This window comes from Dictyostelium purpureum (assembly GCF_000190715.1).
Source record: "Dictyostelium purpureum unplaced genomic scaffold DICPUscaffold_177, whole genome shotgun sequence".
In the NCBI taxonomy this organism is placed as follows: Eukaryota; Evosea; class Eumycetozoa; order Dictyosteliales; family Dictyosteliaceae; genus Dictyostelium; species Dictyostelium purpureum.
In genome coordinates, this window is record NW_003519514.1 from 14176 (window position 1) to 32291 (window position 18116).

Below are 18116 nucleotides of genomic sequence, written 5' to 3' on the forward strand. Positions count from 1 at the left end.
TTTAATTAAAAGGAATGAAAATAGGTAAGTTATAATGTTTTTATAAAAACAATATTCAAGAAATTGGAGTTATAGTATATATGAGTTATTAATTATAGGCTATTGGCTATTAGATTCTAATTATTATTTGTTTCGTTGTTTGTTTCCAAATTGTATATGAATTTGCTTTTTTTTTTTTTTTTTTTTTTTTTTTTTTTTTTTTTTTTTACTGGTTTATTCATACTGAATAGTACAAAAGATTTGAAACCTACAAAAAGTAATCTGGAAGCTCCTTGTTTGTGTCCAAATTTGGTTTGTTGGATAAGCTATCTGGTGCTGCAGCGTATGTATTGAAATATCTTTCTAGTTTTTCATTGACTTCGACTATTGATGCCATATTTCCACATCTATAACAATAATTTGGAGCTGACCAAACAGTTGAAAGTCTATTATCGAATAAAGTTTGATAACCATCCATGCATAATTGATGGGCTCTAATAATGTGTTGCATTTTGTTTGTATGTAAAAATCTCATAACAACATCTTTACCATAGCTATAACCTGCACCTCTTTGACTCTCTACAAAACCGTCTCTTTCTGGATCTGGGTCTAATTATTTATTATTTAAGAAATAAAAAGAGAAATAAAATTAATATTTTTATATTTATAGCCATTAAATATGCAACAATACATACCACTCCAAAGGATATCGCTGAGAGCACCTTCGTTTGGTACCTCTTGGAATCTATCTAAAACTTTAATTTGATCAATAGCTGGGGCAGATGGTGATAAACCACCGTGGACACAATAAATTGCATCATCGATAATAGCTGCGACTGAAAGATAATCAAACATTTCTGTAAAATATTTCCAAACAGTTGGATTACCATATTTTCTCATACACTCACCATAAAAACCATAAACTTGTGTAATTTGTCTTGATTCATGGTTACCTCTTAAAAGTGTTATACGTGATGGATATCTAAATAGAAAATATATATTAATAAAATTTTCTTTTTAATATTTAGTTTCCTAAAGAAAAACTAGTTTACCTTAGTTTTAAACATGTTAAAAGTGAAATAGTTTCAACACTATGATAACCTCTATCTACATAATCTCCTAAAAATAAATAGTTTGTATTTGGACATTGACCACCAATTTTGAAAATTTCTAATACATCATAAAATTGACTAAAATATTTTATAGATTTAAAATTATTAGTATGTATATAATGAATATAATTGTATTATATGTTGATTTAACAATTACCCATGTACATCACCAACAACGGTCACTGGTGATCTGATTTCTTGAACATTTGATTCACCGATTAACAACTCTTTCATTTTATCGGTGATCTCTTTAATTGTGCTTTCTGGGAGGATTTCACATCTCTGTAATTTTTCAATACAATAATCTAAATTTAAAGATGATGCACTTGAGGAATTCATTCTTTTTTTTTTTTTTTTTTTTTTTTTTATTTTAATTTTGATTTACCTGCAATACTATACAACAATAAAATTTAAAAAGACAACAACAAAAAATCAACTATTTTTATAAACACGCTTTTATTATATATCTAATTTTTTTGATTTAAAATTAACAAATAAAAATGTGTTGTTTTTTTTTGTTTATTATGAGTGCGAAAATAATAGTGCGTGGTTAATATGTAAGAAAAAAAAAAAAAATATATAAAGAAAGCAAATAAAATTTTATAAAAATTATAAAAAAAATCTAATAAAAATTTTATTATTTTTTTTTATTTTTTTTATTATTTTTTTTTATTTTTTTTTTTGTAAAATTTTTTTCTTTACAAAATAAAAAAAGATGAGCCACTCAAAAAACCATTGAGTTATATTTTCTAAACAAAAAGAATAAATCAAAACTTATACATAATAATTAAATTCACAAATAAATAAATATAAAAAAAAAAAAAAAATAAAAAAAGAAAAAAAAAAAAAAAATAAAAAAAAATGAAACGACAAAAGATAATTGTCTGATATTTTTTTTAATCAACACTTTTCTTTTTTTTTTTTTTTTTAAAAAAAAGATATTGATCAACACCCCTTTTTTTTCAAAAAAAATAAAAAGTTTCTGTTTAAAGATGAAATTTAGGTTTGATTTTTTTTCGAAAATTATTAATTTATTTTATATATAATAAAAAAGTATTAGGCCATGTAATCTGGAAGTTCTTTGTTTGTGTCCAAATTTGGTTTAAAAACACTTTCTGGTGATGCTGCAAATGTATTGAAATATCTTTCTAGTTTTTCGTTGACTTCGACTATTGATGCCATATTTCCGCATCTATAATAATAATTTGGAGCTGACCAAACAGTTGAAAGTCTATTATCGAATAAAGTTTGATAACCATCCATGCATAATTGATGGGCTCTAATAATGTGTTGCATTTTGTTTGTGTGTAAAAATCTCATAACAACATCTTTACCATAGGTTTGTCCAGCACCTCTTGGGCTTTCAAGGAAACCATCCTTATCTGGATCTGGGTCTAAAGATTTTTATAATAAAGTTAGAAATATAACAAAGATATTATGTAATCAATAAAATATACATACCATTCCAAAGGATATCACAAAGAGCACCTTCATTTGGTACATCTTGGAATCTATCTAAAACTTTAATTTGATCAATTGATTGGGCTGATTGTGATAAACCACCGTGGACACAATAAATTGCATCATCGATAATAGCTGCGACTGAAAGATAATCAAACATTTCTGTAAAATATTTCCAAACAGTTGGATTGCCATATTTTCTCATACATTCACCATAAAAACCATAGATTTGTGTAATCTGTCTTGATTCGTGATTACCTCTTAAAAGTGTTATACGTGATGGATATCTGAATAGAAAATATAAATTTTATTTGAATTAGTTTATAAACTACCTTCAACAATATAAAGAAACTATTATCTATGCTATTATTATTGTTGTTGTTATTACTTGTATCTTTTCTAAAAATTATAAAATATACCTTAATTTTAAACATGTTAAAAGTGAAATGGTTTCAACTCCATGATAACCTCTATCTACATAATTTCCTAAAAATAAATAGTTTGTATTTGGACACTGACCACCAATTTTGAAAATTTCTAATACATCATAAAATTGACTAAAATATAATATTGAAAATTTAAAATAATTATTAGCACATTTGATATAATGGATTAATTAATATATATGATGCTTTAATAATTACCCATGTACATCACCAACAACGGTTACTGGTGATCTGATTTCTTGAACATTTGATTCACCAATTAACAACTCTTTCATTTTATCGGTGATCTCTTTAATTGTATTTTCTGGGAGGATTTCTCCTCTTTGTAATTTTTCAATACAATAATCTAAATTTAAAGATGAGGTATTCATTTTAAAATTTATAGTGTATTTGATATTATTACTATTTTTTATATATTTAAAATTAAAAATACAGCTGTAAATTTTGAAAAAAATAAAATATAAGTAATCTTGAATTAATAGTTTATTAAAAGATGATATTATTATTATTGTTGCTGTTATTATAATAAATGATAAAAATAGATGAATACTTTTTTTTTTTTTTTTTTTTTTTTTTTTTCAGTTATTTGATTTATAATACAATATTTAAAATATACTTATAACAATTAATGATATTATTAATACACTTTTCAGTAAATATCAAAAATAATCAAAAAAAAAAAAAAAAAAAATTTAAAAAAAAAAAATTTAAAGAAAAAAAAAAAATTTAAAAATAAATTAAAAAACTTTTTTTTTTTTTTTTAATGCCAACTGAAACAAAGCTTCAATTCCATCAATATTAATATGACGTGTTTTTTAATCTTATTTTTACTTTTTTTTTTTTTTTAATTTTTTTTATACTTTGTAAAGATAAGTAATATTTATTTGAAATAAACTTATCATTATTTAAAAATAAATTAAAGATTATTATTTTAAATATAAAGTTTTTTTTTTTTTTTTTGCAAACATAGTGGGTATTTGTTTAAATTTTTTGAGCCCTAAACCATATTTCCTTTTTTTTAGGAAAAAAAAATAAATGAAATAACCGAAATATTGTTAATAATATTATACATTTTAATTAAATGTCTATTTTATTATTATAATATCAAGCCAGTCCTATTTAACTCCCCCAATAAAGATATTCACAAATATTTTGAAAAAAATATCTTTTAAATCTTTTATTTTATATTTTTTAAAATTTTTAATATGGGGAACAATGAGGTTCATACTGTTACTAATTTATTGGTTAAATATTTAACATTATTTGATTAAAAAAGAAGGGATTAAATTAATATTAAATGTATTTTTTTTAATTTTAAATAAAAATAAGAAAAATTATTATTTATTTTATTTTTATTTTTTTTTTGTAAAAAAATGGTGTTTTAAAATGGTGTTGTGGGGGGTGAATGTAAGAGAAACGATATTTATTTTATGTGTGGGGTTAAAAAAATTATAAAAGGAAATAATGAGATTTGAAGCAAAAACAAAAAATCAAATATGATTGGTTTCTTAATACATTTTTTTAAACTCTATCTCTAAATAAAGTATATTAAATTTAATATTATATCTTTTTTTAATATTATTATTATAAATAAAAATAAAAAAACAAAAAAAAAAAAAAAAAAAAATTAAGAAAATAAAAAAAGATTAATTAATTTATTATATGTCTTATTATTATCTATTTTTTTTTTTTTTTTTTTTTTTTCATTAGGTAACTAAAAAAATTAATTTATTTTTTATTTTTTTTAAAGGACAATTTTTTTTTATAATTTTTTTTTGAAACTTAAAAATCATTGGAGGGAAAATTATTACTTTTAAAATTAGTGGAGGGGTTTAAAAAATTTTAAAAAGGGAAAAGCCAACAAACATTATAATTTTATTTTTTTTATTTTTAATTAAAAATTTTTTTTTTTATTTTTTTTAACCCTTTTTTTTTTTCCAAATTTAAAGTTCAAAAAGAATTTTATTAAAAAGTTTCATTCTTAACCCCACCAAATTTGTTTGGTTAAACATAACCAAAATCCCCCCCTATAACCCAACCCCCCCTTCACATAACATTCAGAGAGAAAAAAAATCTTTTTTTTAATTATTTTAATTTTTTTTTTTTTTTTTTAATTTTTTTTTTTATAATTATTTTTTTTAATTTTTTAAAATAAATTATTTTTTTTTCTTATGATTATTGTTTCATCACCGATTATCTTTTAACTAGCATATTATACTCAAAATTATAATAATAGTAATAATCATATTTATATATTGTTTATAATAATTTAGTTTTAAAAACAATAAAAAAAAAAAATTAGTTTTGGAAACAGTGCCCAATATAATTTAGTTTAAATTATTAATTATATATATTTATTGTAATTAATTAATTAATAAATTAATTTATATATTTTTTAAATTATAATTATTCAGTTTTATTAATATTATTATTATTATTTTATAATAGTTTTTACAAAAAAGAAATAAATAATAAAAAAACAAAAATTAATTTTTAATTTTTAAAATTAAAAAAAAAAAAATGGTAAATAAACCATCATCCTCATCACCATTTGTGATGAATCAACAAATTTTAAGAGTTGGGTGCGGTGCAGGATACCAAGGTGATAGGGTGCCTCCAGCAGTATCATTGGTTGAAAATGGCAAATTGGATTATTTAATTTTGGAGTGTTTAGCAGAAAGAACACTAACTGATAGTATCAGAAGAATGAAAAATAATGGTAAGGGTTACGATCCTCGATTAAAAGAATGGCTCACATCATTGTTACCACCTGCCATCAAAAGAAACGTAACTATCATTACAAATATGGGTGCTGCCGATCCAAAAGGTGCTGGCGAAGAGGCAATCGAAATTGCAAAGTCGTTGGGTTTAAAAGTTAAAATAGTGGTTATAAGTGAAGATATAAATCATAACACCAACTATAGTACTACTCCACAAACAACTACAACAATTTACCAAATTAATCCAAACCAAGTAAACAACACTAAAATCAAAATGTCAAGTACCAATGGCTTTGCTGTTGATGGTGGTTTAGATTCTGACCAACATTCAAGTTTGGAGGAAAATTGGGAGGTTGGCTGTACTTATTTAGGTGCTGATGCTATAATCGATGCTTTAAAATTAAATCCTGATTTAGTTGTAAGTACACTTTTTTAATAAAAAATAAAAAAATAAAAGATGAAAAATATTAATACCATTTTTTTTTTTTGTAAAAAATAGATTGCAGGTAGAGTTGCTGATCCATCATTATTTGTAGCACCTATTGCACATACTTTTGGATGGGATTTAAAAAAAGATTTTAATCTTATTGGACAAGCAACATTAGCAGGCCATCTTTTAGAGTGTGGTTGTCATTTAACTGGTGGTTATTTTGCTCATCCCTTGGGTAGAGATATGAAGTTTGATGATTTGTTAAATTTATCATTACCATTTTGTGATATCGATAGATTTGGAAATATTGTATTGGGCAAAGTAGAGGGCAGCGGTGGTGAATTATCCGAAAGAACTTGCAAACAACAATTAACTTACGAAATTCACAATCCAAAAGAATATATAACAGTAGGTTTCACTTTATCTCTATAGGTTTAAATTTAAAATAATAATTATTTATTAATTTTCTAATTGTTATTTTATTTAGCCTGATGCAATTGTAGATTTCAGCAAAGTCGAGTTTATTTCAATTTCAGAAAATTCAGTTATTGCAAAAGGTGCATTGGGAAATTCAAGACCATCGACCCTACTAAGATTGGTAGCAAGAAATGCCGGTTTTAAAGCATGGGCTGAAATTAGTTATGGTGGATTGGGGTGTGTCGAAAGGGCTCATTGGGCATGTAAACTTATATATCATTGGATGGAAGGTAGAAAGAAAGGTGTTATGAATGATGTTTTTGTATATTTAGTTGGCTACAATAGTTTATATTTCCCACATGGTTCAAATTTCTCACAATTACCAATCTCTATTGAAAAAATAAGTCAAGAAACAGATCAACAAATTAAAGAGTTACAACATCAATTACAAGTAAATAATCAATATCCACCTGAAGTTAGATTAAGATTCGATGGTTTATTTAAAAATAAAGAAGATGCCGAAGCTTTAGGTATGGAGTTACAAGGTTTGGGCTTATGTGGTCCAGCTGGTGGAGGTGGTTTTGCTTTTGGAATTAAAAAAGATGTTAGATTAGTAAAGCAACTAATTCCAAGAGAAAAAATCAATTGGAATATTTATGTATTTTCAAATGATAATTTACTATCATTCAATAATAATGATCATAATTATAATCATACTAGTAATATTGTTAATAATAGTAGTATCAATAACAATAGTAATAAACTTCAAGATTTATTTAAAAATGAATTTATTACAATTAAAAATAATAATATAATAACTTTTAATAATAATAAAAAATATCCAAATAATTTTAATAATTCAGTGTTAATCAAAAATTCAAGTAATAATAATAATAATAATAGTAGTAATAAAGTTTTATTATATAATATATGTCATTCAAGAAGCGGGGATAAAGGAGATACCACAAATGTTAGTTTGATTCCATATGATCCAAAAGACTTCGATCAAATTAAAAAAGTGGTTACGAAAGAATGGGTTTCAAGTATTTACAAAAATCTTTTAAAAGAAGGTGTCGAGCCCGAAATTTCAATTTATTATCTTCCAGGTATCTCTTCTCTTAATATTGTCCTAAACAATGCTTTAGATGGTGGTGTTTGTGTCAGTAGAAGATTGGATCGTCATGGTAAAACCTTAAGTGACCTTATTTTAAATCAATGGGTTAATTTAGATTTACCATCTTCAAAATTATAATAATTATATCCGATCATCATAATAATAACAGCAATAATCATTTATTTTATATATTTATTTAGTTTTTTTTTTTTTATTTTATATTCAATATTTTGTTATGTCAATAGTAATATTATGTATATTTTTTTTTTTTTTTTTTCGTTTTAAATATTTTATAATAAAAAAATTTGGTAATAAAGAAATTAAATAAACTGGTTTATAGTTTATTTTTATTATTTTTTTAAAAAAAAAAAAAAAGATTTAAATGGGTTTTATTAAAGATAAAACTTTTATTTTATTTATTTATAAGTTGTTGATTGTTGTTGTTCCAATTGTTGTTCCAAGACCACTAATATATCTTGGATTTCTTTGATATTGTCTTTCTTTAAAAGATATAATAAAATATCACTATTGTCGCTGCACTTTAGGAAAAGGAATGATTTATATAAAAGATAATTATTTAAAGTTGATAAATCAATCATTCTTCTAAACATATTAAATTCTTGAATTACTCTAAGCTTCATTTCTTCTGAAAGATTTCTTAAAATAATCGAATTATTGGTGTTTTCTAAATATTTAGAGCTCCATTTTTTGCAAAATAAATTATCTGTTGCAGTATTTTAAAAAAAATTAATATTTAATATACTGATTGCGATTATATTATTTTATATTTACCTTTCTTTTTATTTAAATTTAGCTTTATATTATTACTATTATTATTACTATTATCATTACTATTATCATTACTATTTTCATTACTATTTTCTTCGATTTCTATTAAAAACTCTTTATCGTTATCATTACTACTATTATTATTTTGATCAGAAGTATCATTAAAATATTCGTTGCTGTTATCTTGCTGATTTTGATTTTCGTCGGGTTTAATTAAAAATTCGTTTGGGTTTAATTCAATAGTTGATAAATTTACAATGCTGATAGTTTTTAAAAAACTGATAATATCATCAACATTTGATTTTGAACCTTTAATCTTAAATATGTTACCTGATAATGTTGCATAGATAATAAATGATAGATTGTTGTCCAATATTCTAATTGCTCTTGAAATGTAGTCTATACAAGTTGAGTACCAGTTTGAAAGTTTTGTTTGAATTGTTGGACTGATGTTATTGGTGTCTTTGATAAGTCCGTTTAAAGATGCACAAAATTCGGTAAGCTCTAAATGAAACATTCCAAAATTTACATCACTTTGAGTTTCACAAACTAGACATAAATAATATTCCTTGGTAAATTCTATTTTGGTTTTTGATTTTATTGGTGAGCTTGTTGATGTATTTCCCTCTAAAACGTCATTCACAATATCATCTATATCGTCATTAATTGAAAAATCTACTAAATTATCTAAATTCTCTAATTCATCTTGAAATTTATTATTCTTTAAAATTAACTCTTCATCAATTAAACTAATTTCATTTGCCGAATTCTTTTCTTCGCTATCGCTATTATTTAATGTTGATTTATTTATTGGCACTTCGATTAATGTATAAAAGCATGATAATGTAAATGGTTTATTTTGATTTATATTATTGTTTGGTGAAGTACTATTGTTTGTATTACTATTGGTAGTTTCTTGGTTATTATTATTATCATTAGTAATATTACTATTATTACTATTATTACTATTATTATTGTTATTGTTATTGTTATTATTATTATTATTATTAATATTATTATTATTATCGTTGGCATTAATGTTTTCGTCTTCATTTATATTTTCATTATTTATATTATTATTATTATTGATATTTGTTTCAATTGTACCAAATGAACCAGATTTATAAATCATATTTTTTGTAATCTTTTGATAAATAAATGATTTAATATTAAACTCTAAAGATTCTGGACAATTTGATTGAATTGTTTTAAGTGTAAATGATCTATCATCTCCAATTGAGTCTTTAATTAATAAACAATAGTTTGTTTTGCCAATGTTGTTCGATATTGTCTGTTGTTGTGGTAATAATGGGTTTATATTTGCATTTTGTTGTTGCTGTTGCTGTTGTTGTTGTTGGTTAATTTGGTCAGTTGATTGGGTCAATGAGATGAATTGAGATTTTTTCATTTTATAAATAATAACAACATAAAGTAAATTAAAAAATAAATTAAAAAAAAAATAAAAAAAATATTTTTTAAAAAAAAATAAAAATAAAAATTAAATAAATTAAAAAAAAAAAAAATAAAAAAATAAAAAAAATAATTACTATATTTATATATATAATAATAAATGATTTTTTATTTTATTTTGAATTTACTAATTCCTCCAATTCCTTGGTTTGGAATTGAATTAAAATTTCATCAATAAAACCTTCTAAACCTTCTTCTTCCATGCATGATGATAAATTACCATTGATTGAAACCCTGTGATCAGTTATACGATCTTGTGGATAATTGTAAGTACGAATACGTTCTGAACGAGTTGCATTACCAATTTGAGAGTTTCTTTCACGTTCACGTTCAGAGTGTAAACGTTGTCTTTCTTGCTCATAAACACGAGCACGTAAAATTTTTAAAGCTTTTGCACGATTCTGTAGTTGTGATCTTTCATCTTGCATTTGTACAACAATACCTGTGGGAAGATGGGTCATTCTAACAGCACTATCAGTGGTGTTAACAGATTGACCACCATTACCAGAACTTCTAAATACATCTACCTTGATATCACGGTCGTGAATTTGAAGATCGACTTCTTTTGGTTCTGGTAAAATTGCAACTGTAATTGTACTTGTATGAATACGTCCTTGAGTTTCAGTATCTGGAACACGTTGCACTCTATGTACACCACTTTCATATTTTAAGAAACCAAAAACACCTTTACCACTGATTGAAATTGTGCAATCTCTGAATCCACCTACTTCGGATGATTGTGACTCTAATGTTTCAAATTTCCATCCTTTCTGTTCACAATAATTTCTATACATTTCAAAAATATCCACAACAAACAATTGTGCTTCGCTACCACCGGTACCTGCTCTAATTTCCATAATTGCATTACCATCATCATCTTTATTGGATGGTAATAAACTAAGTAACAAAGATCTTTCCATTGGTAAAATATCATTATCTCTAAGTTCGTCCATATCTGCTTTAATCATCTGTTTACCCTCTTCATCTTTTTCTGAACGATATAGTTCATTTAATTCATTATATTCTGTTAATTTTTCTTTTAAAGTTGAGTAGTATCCTACTGTTTCTGATGTATCTTGAAGCTCTCTTGATATCTTTTTAATGTCATTTTGTGATAATCCTAATTGTTGACTATTAGCAACCATATTTCTTAACTCTGTACTTTTTTTAACCATTAAATCCAATCTATATAAAATATTAAGTGGTACTGAAGTTTTTTTAAATACTATTTAACAAAAAATTATATCAGTATATATTAAATTAAATTTATAATTTTAATCTAAAATATTTACATTCTTCATTTGTATATTGGCTAGTTGAACAATAATTCCTTTTATAAAAATATTTGCTATCGTTTATATTATTATTACAATTATAACTATATATATTTATAAAGTTTTTACTATTATTTAGTTTTACAAATTGGTTTGTGGCTTTATGAAAATATCTTGTAAATAACATGTTGTTATTTTAGGTGAATAAATATATGGTATAGTATTATTGAATGTACTATGATATAAATATCTTATATATATATTTGTTTCTAATAGTTTTTTTTTTTCGAAATAAAATTAGGAATTTAAACGAAAGTTATTTTTCATTATAAAATGATTTTTATTTTTTTTTTTTTTTAAAATTATTTTTTTTAAAATTTTTTTTTATTTTTTTATTTTTATTTTCAAAATTTCTTTCTTTATCTTTTAATATATTTTTAAAGTAAATTAAAATAATTATTATCACACCACAAATTAAAATTTTTTTATAAATTTTTTATATTAATTTTTTCATAATTTTTTCTTTTTTTTTTTTTTCACTTTATTTGTTAAATTATTATTTATTTATAATAATTTAAATATATCAATAGTATAAAATTAATAAATTATTAAAGATGGTTCAAAATGGAAGTAACGAAAAGCCAATTTCAATTATTGGTGGTGGTTTAGCAGGTGCAGCTTTAGCATTATTAATTGGACAAAGAGGAAATGTTAATGTCGAAGTTTTTGAAAGAAGAACTAAAGAGATGGATCCAAAACAAAGAGCAAGATCAATTAATTTAGCTTTATCAGATCGTGGAATAAAAACTTTAAAGAAAACTGGCCATGTTGATGATATTTTAGAGATTGCTATTCCAATGAAAGGTAGAATGGTTCATTCTATTGATGGTGATCAAAGTTTTCTTCCATATAGTTCTGATTCAAATAAACACCTCTATAGTGTTTCTCGTCAACTTTTAAATGAAAAATTAAGAGAACATGCCGAAAAATTACCAAATGTCAAATTCCATTTTAGCGATGTTTGCAAATCTGTAGATTTTAATAATGTTTCATTTGAAACTGTTTCTGATGGTAAAACTGAAAAACATTTTGGTAAAACTATCATTGGTTGGTAAGATATCTCATATCATCATCTATTATCGATACTACTACCACTATAGTGGTAGGGTAACCTGTCAACAAACACTAACTTTATTATATTATGTTTAGTGATGGAGCATTTTCAGCAGTTAGAAATTCAATGACAAGATTAGATAGACAAGATTATTCACAAAGTTATTTAAAACATGGTTATAAAGAATTATCAATCCCACCAGGTGAAAATGGTACATTTTTAATAGATAAAAACTCATTACATATTTGGCCACGTGGTTCCTTCATGATGATTGCATTACCAAATATTGACGGTAGTTTTACATGTACACTTTTCTTCCCATTCGATGGAGAACTTAGTTTTAAATCATTAGACACCAAAGAAAAGGTAGAAGATTTCTTTAAGAAATACTTTTTGGATGCCTACAATTTAATGCCAACTATTATAGAAGACTATTTCACCAATCCAACATCATCATTAGTTACCGTTAAAACTGACCCATTCAATGTAGATGGCAGAGCTGTATTAGTCGGCGATGCTGCACACGCTATTGTACCATTCTATGGCCAAGGTATGAATGCAGCATTCGAAGATTGTTTAGAGTTAATCAATTGTTTAGAAGATAACTCATTACGTTCAACCGATCAAGAATACTCCATCGAACATCTTACTCGTGTCTACTCTAGATACCACGATAATAGAAAAAAGAACTCTGATGCCATTGCTGAAATGGCTGTTGAAAACTTTATCGAAATGCGTGACTCTGTTGCCGATCCACTTTTCCTCTTTAAGAAAAAAGTAGAACAAATGCTCGAAAAACAATTCCCAAATCGTTACATCAGTCGTTACGAATTAATCTCTTTCTCCACCGAACCTTATTCCTATGCTCAACAAACTGGTTTAGCCAACCAAAGAATTCTTTCAAAATTAGTCGAAGGTAATACTGAATATGATATTAATAAAATTGATTTATCATTAGCTGATAAATTAATTAAAGAAATTTTAAATAAATAAATTAAACTATATAATATATATATTATATATTTATACACAAAATAAAATAAAATATAAAATAGATCAATTTTTATTTTAAATCATTATTATTATTTATTTACAATTTGATATTATACCAATATACTATATATCATTTTTAATTATCTTTATTATTATTATTATTACTATTACTATTATTTTCTTGATCCTTTTCGAGGTCCTTAGCTAAATGGGCCTCTAACATTCTTCTTTTATGTTCTTCATAGTTATTTTTATATCTTTTTGATTCCTTACCAATATCCTATTGTTTAAATTTAAAAAACTTTAATTAATACTGAAATGATTATTTTATAGATTATTTATCATTATTTATTATTTTATTGCAACTAAATAGTTTTTTTTTATCTTACATTTGAACCAGAATTTAAAAAACTACCTCTAACACCAGATCCTTTTGGATAAGTTTCAATAGTTGGTTTATCTTGCATTAAATTAATATATGCAAGTGGAAATAATAAACCAAGACCAATAACTGAAAGAATTGCAAAAGCTAAAGTTTTATTTCTAACTCTTCTTTGATTTTGAAATCCAGGATGTTGGTGATATCCTCTTTGAAAATTATTATTATTTTGTGTATTATTTTTTTGGTCACCTCTTAAACTACTCATTTTAATGTAATATTATCTATTTCTTAAAAAAAAAAAACTATGAAACAAAAAATAAAAAAAATAAAAAATAAAAAATAAAAAATTAAAAACTAAAAACTTTTTTTATTTTTTTTTATTTTTTTTTTTTTAACAAATAATAATTATCAAATCATTAGAATCCATCATTTTTAAGTTTTTGGTATAATTTAAAAAAAATAAAATAAAATAGAGTTATTTTAAATCTTTATTAAAATAATATTATTAGTTTTTATTTATTTATTTTTTTTTTTTTTTTTTTTTTTTTTTTTTTATTTATTTATTATTTATTATTTTGAAACAATTTTTAAAAACTGATAAAATATTGGATCCAAATCAGATATAAAATCAATAGAAGATAATGGAACTTTAATTTGTTTTAGTTTGTAGAAATTTGGAGTATTATTATTTATATTTGAAGTTTTGATGATTGGTGTTGAAAATCCAATTACAATTGTTTCTAAATTTTTAAAATAATCTAAATTTAAAACCTTACGGAATGAATTACCAATTGTTAATGTTTTGATTTTGTTATTTAACGGTAAATCATTTTCGTTTATATCTTTGCTAAAACCATAACCCAGATCTAAATTCTCCAAATTGATTTTATTTTTTAATGAATATTTTTGAGTACCAAATAAGTTTTCATGGCCAAAAAATGAAATTGATAGCAATTCTTTAGGCCTTGATGTATAATATAACCATTTCTCTTTAAATTCTATACCCCTTTCAAACTGTATGGTTAGGTTTGGATTATTAACAATAATTGGTATATGATGATAATTTTCATTTGATATAATCAATCTTTCTAAACTTGGTGGAATATTGTACTGGTCAATTACTTTATTAAACCCTTCACCAAAAGCCAGTTCTTTTAATTTACCATTTTTTGGAAATGCATTGGTACCTATAGATTGATTAAAACCTGAATCAAAATAAACCTGCGTGAGAGATGCTGGAAATATGTTATCTTGGCTTAATGGCATAAATTTGTTTGAAAATGCACTATAGGGACCATTTATAAACTCCAAATGCTCAAGGCTTGGTGGTAGTTGATTTGGTAGCAAAGGCTCATTAAACAACACTCCAAAAGTATTGCCCAACTCTAGTATCTTTAAACCCCGTGGTAAAATCGAAATGTCATATGCATCGTCGCTGCTTTGTGATAGATCTGCCTCCATTAAAATTTCGAGCTTTAATTCTACCAAATTCACCAGTTTTGAAAATATTTTCGCTGTTTTTTTGGGATTTACAACTTTTGACAAAGTTAAAAATAAATGTTCCATTCCTTTTGGAAATTTAAAACCTCTTGGTAATTCGTTGATGCCAATGTGTAGAGATGTTAGGGTTTCAGGGAATTGGAAAGATGGTTCTATTTCAAAGTTGGAAAAATTGTGGATTTTTAAAGAAACCAAATTTTTTGTGAAAAATCTTGAATTAAAATCAAATTGGTGTTTGTTACTGTACAATGATAGATCTGTTAAAGAGTCTGGTAACGAGTCGACTTGAACCCTATACAACTCGGAATATTTTAGATCAAGCTTCTTTAAATTTGATGGCACCCATTCTCTATTTATTACAGATTCATAGTTGACCAACGATAGTTTTGTAATCGAGTCTTGTAATATATTCTTTTCGATTTTGAATTGATTAAATGAAAAGTTTATAATCTTTAAAGACTCTAGTTGGTCTAAGCCCTCTAATAACCTGATATCAAATCCTGATGGCAGCTCTACTGAAGTTAGCCACTGAGGTATATTCTTTATTGAATTTATAACATCAAGTGATTTATAATGACCTGGCCCATCATATATTGAATTACAATAATTTATTGATTTAATATTTTTCTGTGTTAAAACTAAATCGCTACTCTGAAAACTGATACAAACATTTGAAAGATATTCCTTTTCTTGAAAATTGATAAACTCTTGAGTGTCTTTAAATTCTTTGTCTTGGTTTACTTTATATTTTATTGACAAATCTAACATAAACCCTAATATTATATTTTTCAAATATTTATTTTTCCAAACTTTATAAAATAAAATATTAATTACTTCATTATAACTATTATTATTAATGTCTCTATTATTGCTATTATTATTATTAATATTATTAATATTATTGTGGCTATTGTGGTTGCTGTGGTGACTGTGGCGGTTGTTGTTATTGTCATTATTATTATTATTATTTCTGCTTCTTTTTTTTTTATTTTTAATTTTATTAAATAAAAACATTTTAATTAACTTTTATTTTATTTATTGATAAATGAAATTTTGTATTATATTTATATAACATTATTATTTTTTTATTTTTATTATTGTGTTTATAAAAACCAAAAACTTATAAAAAATTTTAAAAAAAAAAAAATTTATAAAATAAAAATAAAAAAATTCAAATTAAAAAAAATAAATTAAATATAAATAGAATTAAATTGAAAAAAAAATACAAAAGAAATAATCATTAATATAAACTAATTATTTATTTTTTTTAATTTGATTATTTAGGTAATTTTTTTTTTTTATTTTTTTTTTTAACAAGTTTTTACTTGATTGGATATAACAATTAGGGTTTCAAATAATCAAGCTATTTGATTTAATAGATCTTAATAATAATAATAAAAATAATAATAATAATAAAAACAATAATAATAATAGAATAATAATGGAATAGTAATAATAATAATAATAATTATTTCAAAAAGAAAATTGAAACACTTAAAATAACCTACACACTAAAAAAATAAATTTTTTAAAAATAATAAATCCTTTTTTATCAATGTGATAAATAAAACTTTTTTTTTATTTATTTATTTATTTATTTAATATGAAAATAATTTTAAATGTTGGGAAATTATTAAAACAAATGTTGGTATCGGTTCTAAACAAGTATTTTGATCGTATTCCCTAAATTAAAAACAAATTGCTTTTAAATGTATTATTTTAGAAAATAAATATAATAATAATAATAATAATTCTGTGTAATAAAATTATTACTATTATTTTTTTTCATGTTTTTTTTTTTCATTATTTTAAAAAGATGTTCACCGAATAAATAGTAGCAAATCTCTATGGCAAAAAAGATCAGCTGTGGAGTCAGTGCCTTTGTCTTGTCTTATCACAACGCCAAAATATGTAATAGTTAATACTCATTGTTAGCGGGAAAAAATGATAAGACTTGCTAAGAATTATAAATTGTTTTATATATAAAAATTTTCTTTTATAGGCCCCGACCGGAAAGCAGACTTTTGGGTAAAAAAAAAAAAAATTTAAAATTTTTTATAAATTTTTTTTTTAAAAATTCGTTTTTTACAAAAGATTTACACAAAAGTTTTTTTTAGAGAGAAATAATTAATTGAAAAAGATATATTAAATATAAATAAAATAAAATAAATTAAAAAAAAATTATAAAAGTTGAGGGTGTGTGTTTTGATTAAAAATTTGAAACAACCCCATAAAAATTTTAAAAAAAAAAAAACAATTTAATTTTAATTTATATATAATGTTTTATATTGAATATTATCAAAACTATTATCTATGGTTTATTAATTTAATAAACCATAGTAATAAAAATAATAATTTTATTTTATTTTGTTTTTAATTTTCTTTTTTTTAAAAAATTGATTGATTATTTTTATATATTCATTCAATTAACCAATACGGTTTGTTGTTGTTTTTTGGGAGTAAGCCACCAGAGCATTATTCTTCTAAAACTGCTTTGACCACTGTTGCTACTACTGCTGATATCGTCGCTATTGTTGATGTTACCTAATAATGACGCTCTTTCATCACTATTATCGTTGTCATATTCTTCAAAATTATTGTTGTTATTGTTATAACTACTATTAACTGAGCTTTGGCCATCGTTATTATTGTTATAAACATTAATTTCTACTTGAGCTTTATTATTTATATCCAATGGTTTTTGCTTTAATTTTTCTTTTTCAATATCTATAACAGTTTCATCGTTTTTATCGGCAGCATTACTATTGTCTTTTTTATCTTGGTCTTGAATTTGTTGATCCAATTTTTTATTTACAGCTCTTTTACATAAATGAGATGAAAACGATATTTTACAATCATTTATACACCCGATACAGCATAAAGAGCGATGGTACCCTTACCCATTTTCAAACCAT

At 23.5% G+C, this 18116-nt stretch overlaps 8 protein-coding genes across 8 annotated transcripts in view; 2 read left to right on the plus strand and 6 right to left on the minus strand.

Moving 5' to 3' along the window:
- Positions 1-247: 247 nt before the first annotated feature.
- DICPUDRAFT_35834 (uncharacterized protein) lies at positions 248-3369 on the minus strand (the record flags this gene model as incomplete). The annotated part of the gene is made up of 4 exons (XM_003289432.1): positions 248-588; positions 675-961; positions 1032-1169; positions 3197-3369. 4 exons carry the CDS (start codon positions 3367-3369, stop codon positions 248-250), a joined length of 939 nt encoding a protein of 312 aa, XP_003289480.1.
- A 2149-nt stretch (positions 3370-5518) lies between these two features.
- On the plus strand, positions 5519-7817 carry DICPUDRAFT_35831 (uncharacterized protein; the record flags this gene model as incomplete). The annotated part of the gene is made up of 3 exons (XM_003289423.1): positions 5519-6136; positions 6218-6556; positions 6636-7817. The coding sequence occupies 3 exons, from the start codon at positions 5519-5521 to the stop codon at positions 7815-7817; spliced, it is 2139 nt and encodes a 712-aa protein (XP_003289471.1).
- Positions 7818-8095: 278 nt separating this feature from the next.
- On the minus strand, positions 8096-9876 carry DICPUDRAFT_153866 (uncharacterized protein; the record flags this gene model as incomplete). The annotated part of the gene is made up of 2 exons (XM_003289433.1): positions 8096-8364; positions 8472-9876. 2 exons carry the CDS (start codon positions 9874-9876, stop codon positions 8096-8098), a joined length of 1674 nt encoding a protein of 557 aa, XP_003289481.1.
- Positions 9877-10028: 152 nt separating this feature from the next.
- DICPUDRAFT_92304 (uncharacterized protein) lies at positions 10029-10733 on the minus strand (the record flags this gene model as incomplete). The annotated part of the gene is made up of 1 exon (XM_003289434.1): positions 10029-10733. One exon carries the CDS (start codon positions 10730-10732, stop codon positions 10052-10054), a length of 681 nt encoding a protein of 226 aa, XP_003289482.1. The 3' UTR covers positions 10029-10051.
- Positions 10734-11850: 1117 nt separating this feature from the next.
- On the plus strand, positions 11851-13362 carry DICPUDRAFT_48629 (uncharacterized protein). The gene is made up of 2 exons (XM_003289424.1): positions 11851-12323; positions 12422-13362. The coding sequence occupies exons 1-2, from the start codon at positions 11959-11961 to the stop codon at positions 13317-13319; spliced, it is 1263 nt and encodes a 420-aa protein (XP_003289472.1). The 5' UTR covers positions 11851-11958; the 3' UTR covers positions 13320-13362.
- Positions 13363-13455: 93 nt separating this feature from the next.
- On the minus strand, positions 13456-13966 carry DICPUDRAFT_153869 (uncharacterized protein; the record flags this gene model as incomplete). Its single annotated transcript, XM_003289435.1, has 2 exons — positions 13456-13599; positions 13709-13966. 2 exons carry the CDS (start codon positions 13964-13966, stop codon positions 13456-13458), a joined length of 402 nt encoding a protein of 133 aa, XP_003289483.1.
- Positions 13967-14271: 305 nt separating this feature from the next.
- DICPUDRAFT_153870 (uncharacterized protein) lies at positions 14272-16215 on the minus strand (the record flags this gene model as incomplete). The annotated part of the gene is made up of 1 exon (XM_003289436.1): positions 14272-16215. The coding sequence occupies one exon, from the start codon at positions 16213-16215 to the stop codon at positions 14272-14274; it is 1944 nt and encodes a 647-aa protein (XP_003289484.1).
- A 1408-nt stretch (positions 16216-17623) lies between these two features.
- Positions 17624-18116, minus strand: part of DICPUDRAFT_153872 (uncharacterized protein) — a gene marked incomplete at both ends in the record, with an annotated part of 1575 nt that continues 1082 nt past the window's right edge. Inside the window, one exon of the mRNA XM_003289437.1 lies at positions 17624-18020. Within this exon, the coding sequence (XP_003289485.1) occupies positions 17624-18020 (397 nt within the window). The remainder of the gene's footprint in view (positions 18021-18116) is intronic.

Bases quoted from the DNA above. Each gene is read 5' to 3' on its own strand.
- DICPUDRAFT_48629 (XM_003289424.1), top strand. From the start codon at position 11,959: ATGGATCCAAAACAAAGAGCAAGATCAATTAATTTAGCTTTATCAGAT. The intron at 12,324-12,421 runs GTAAGATATCTC...TATTATGTTTAG, and splicing joins GGTAAAACTATCATTGGTTG to TGATGGAGCATTTTCAGCAG.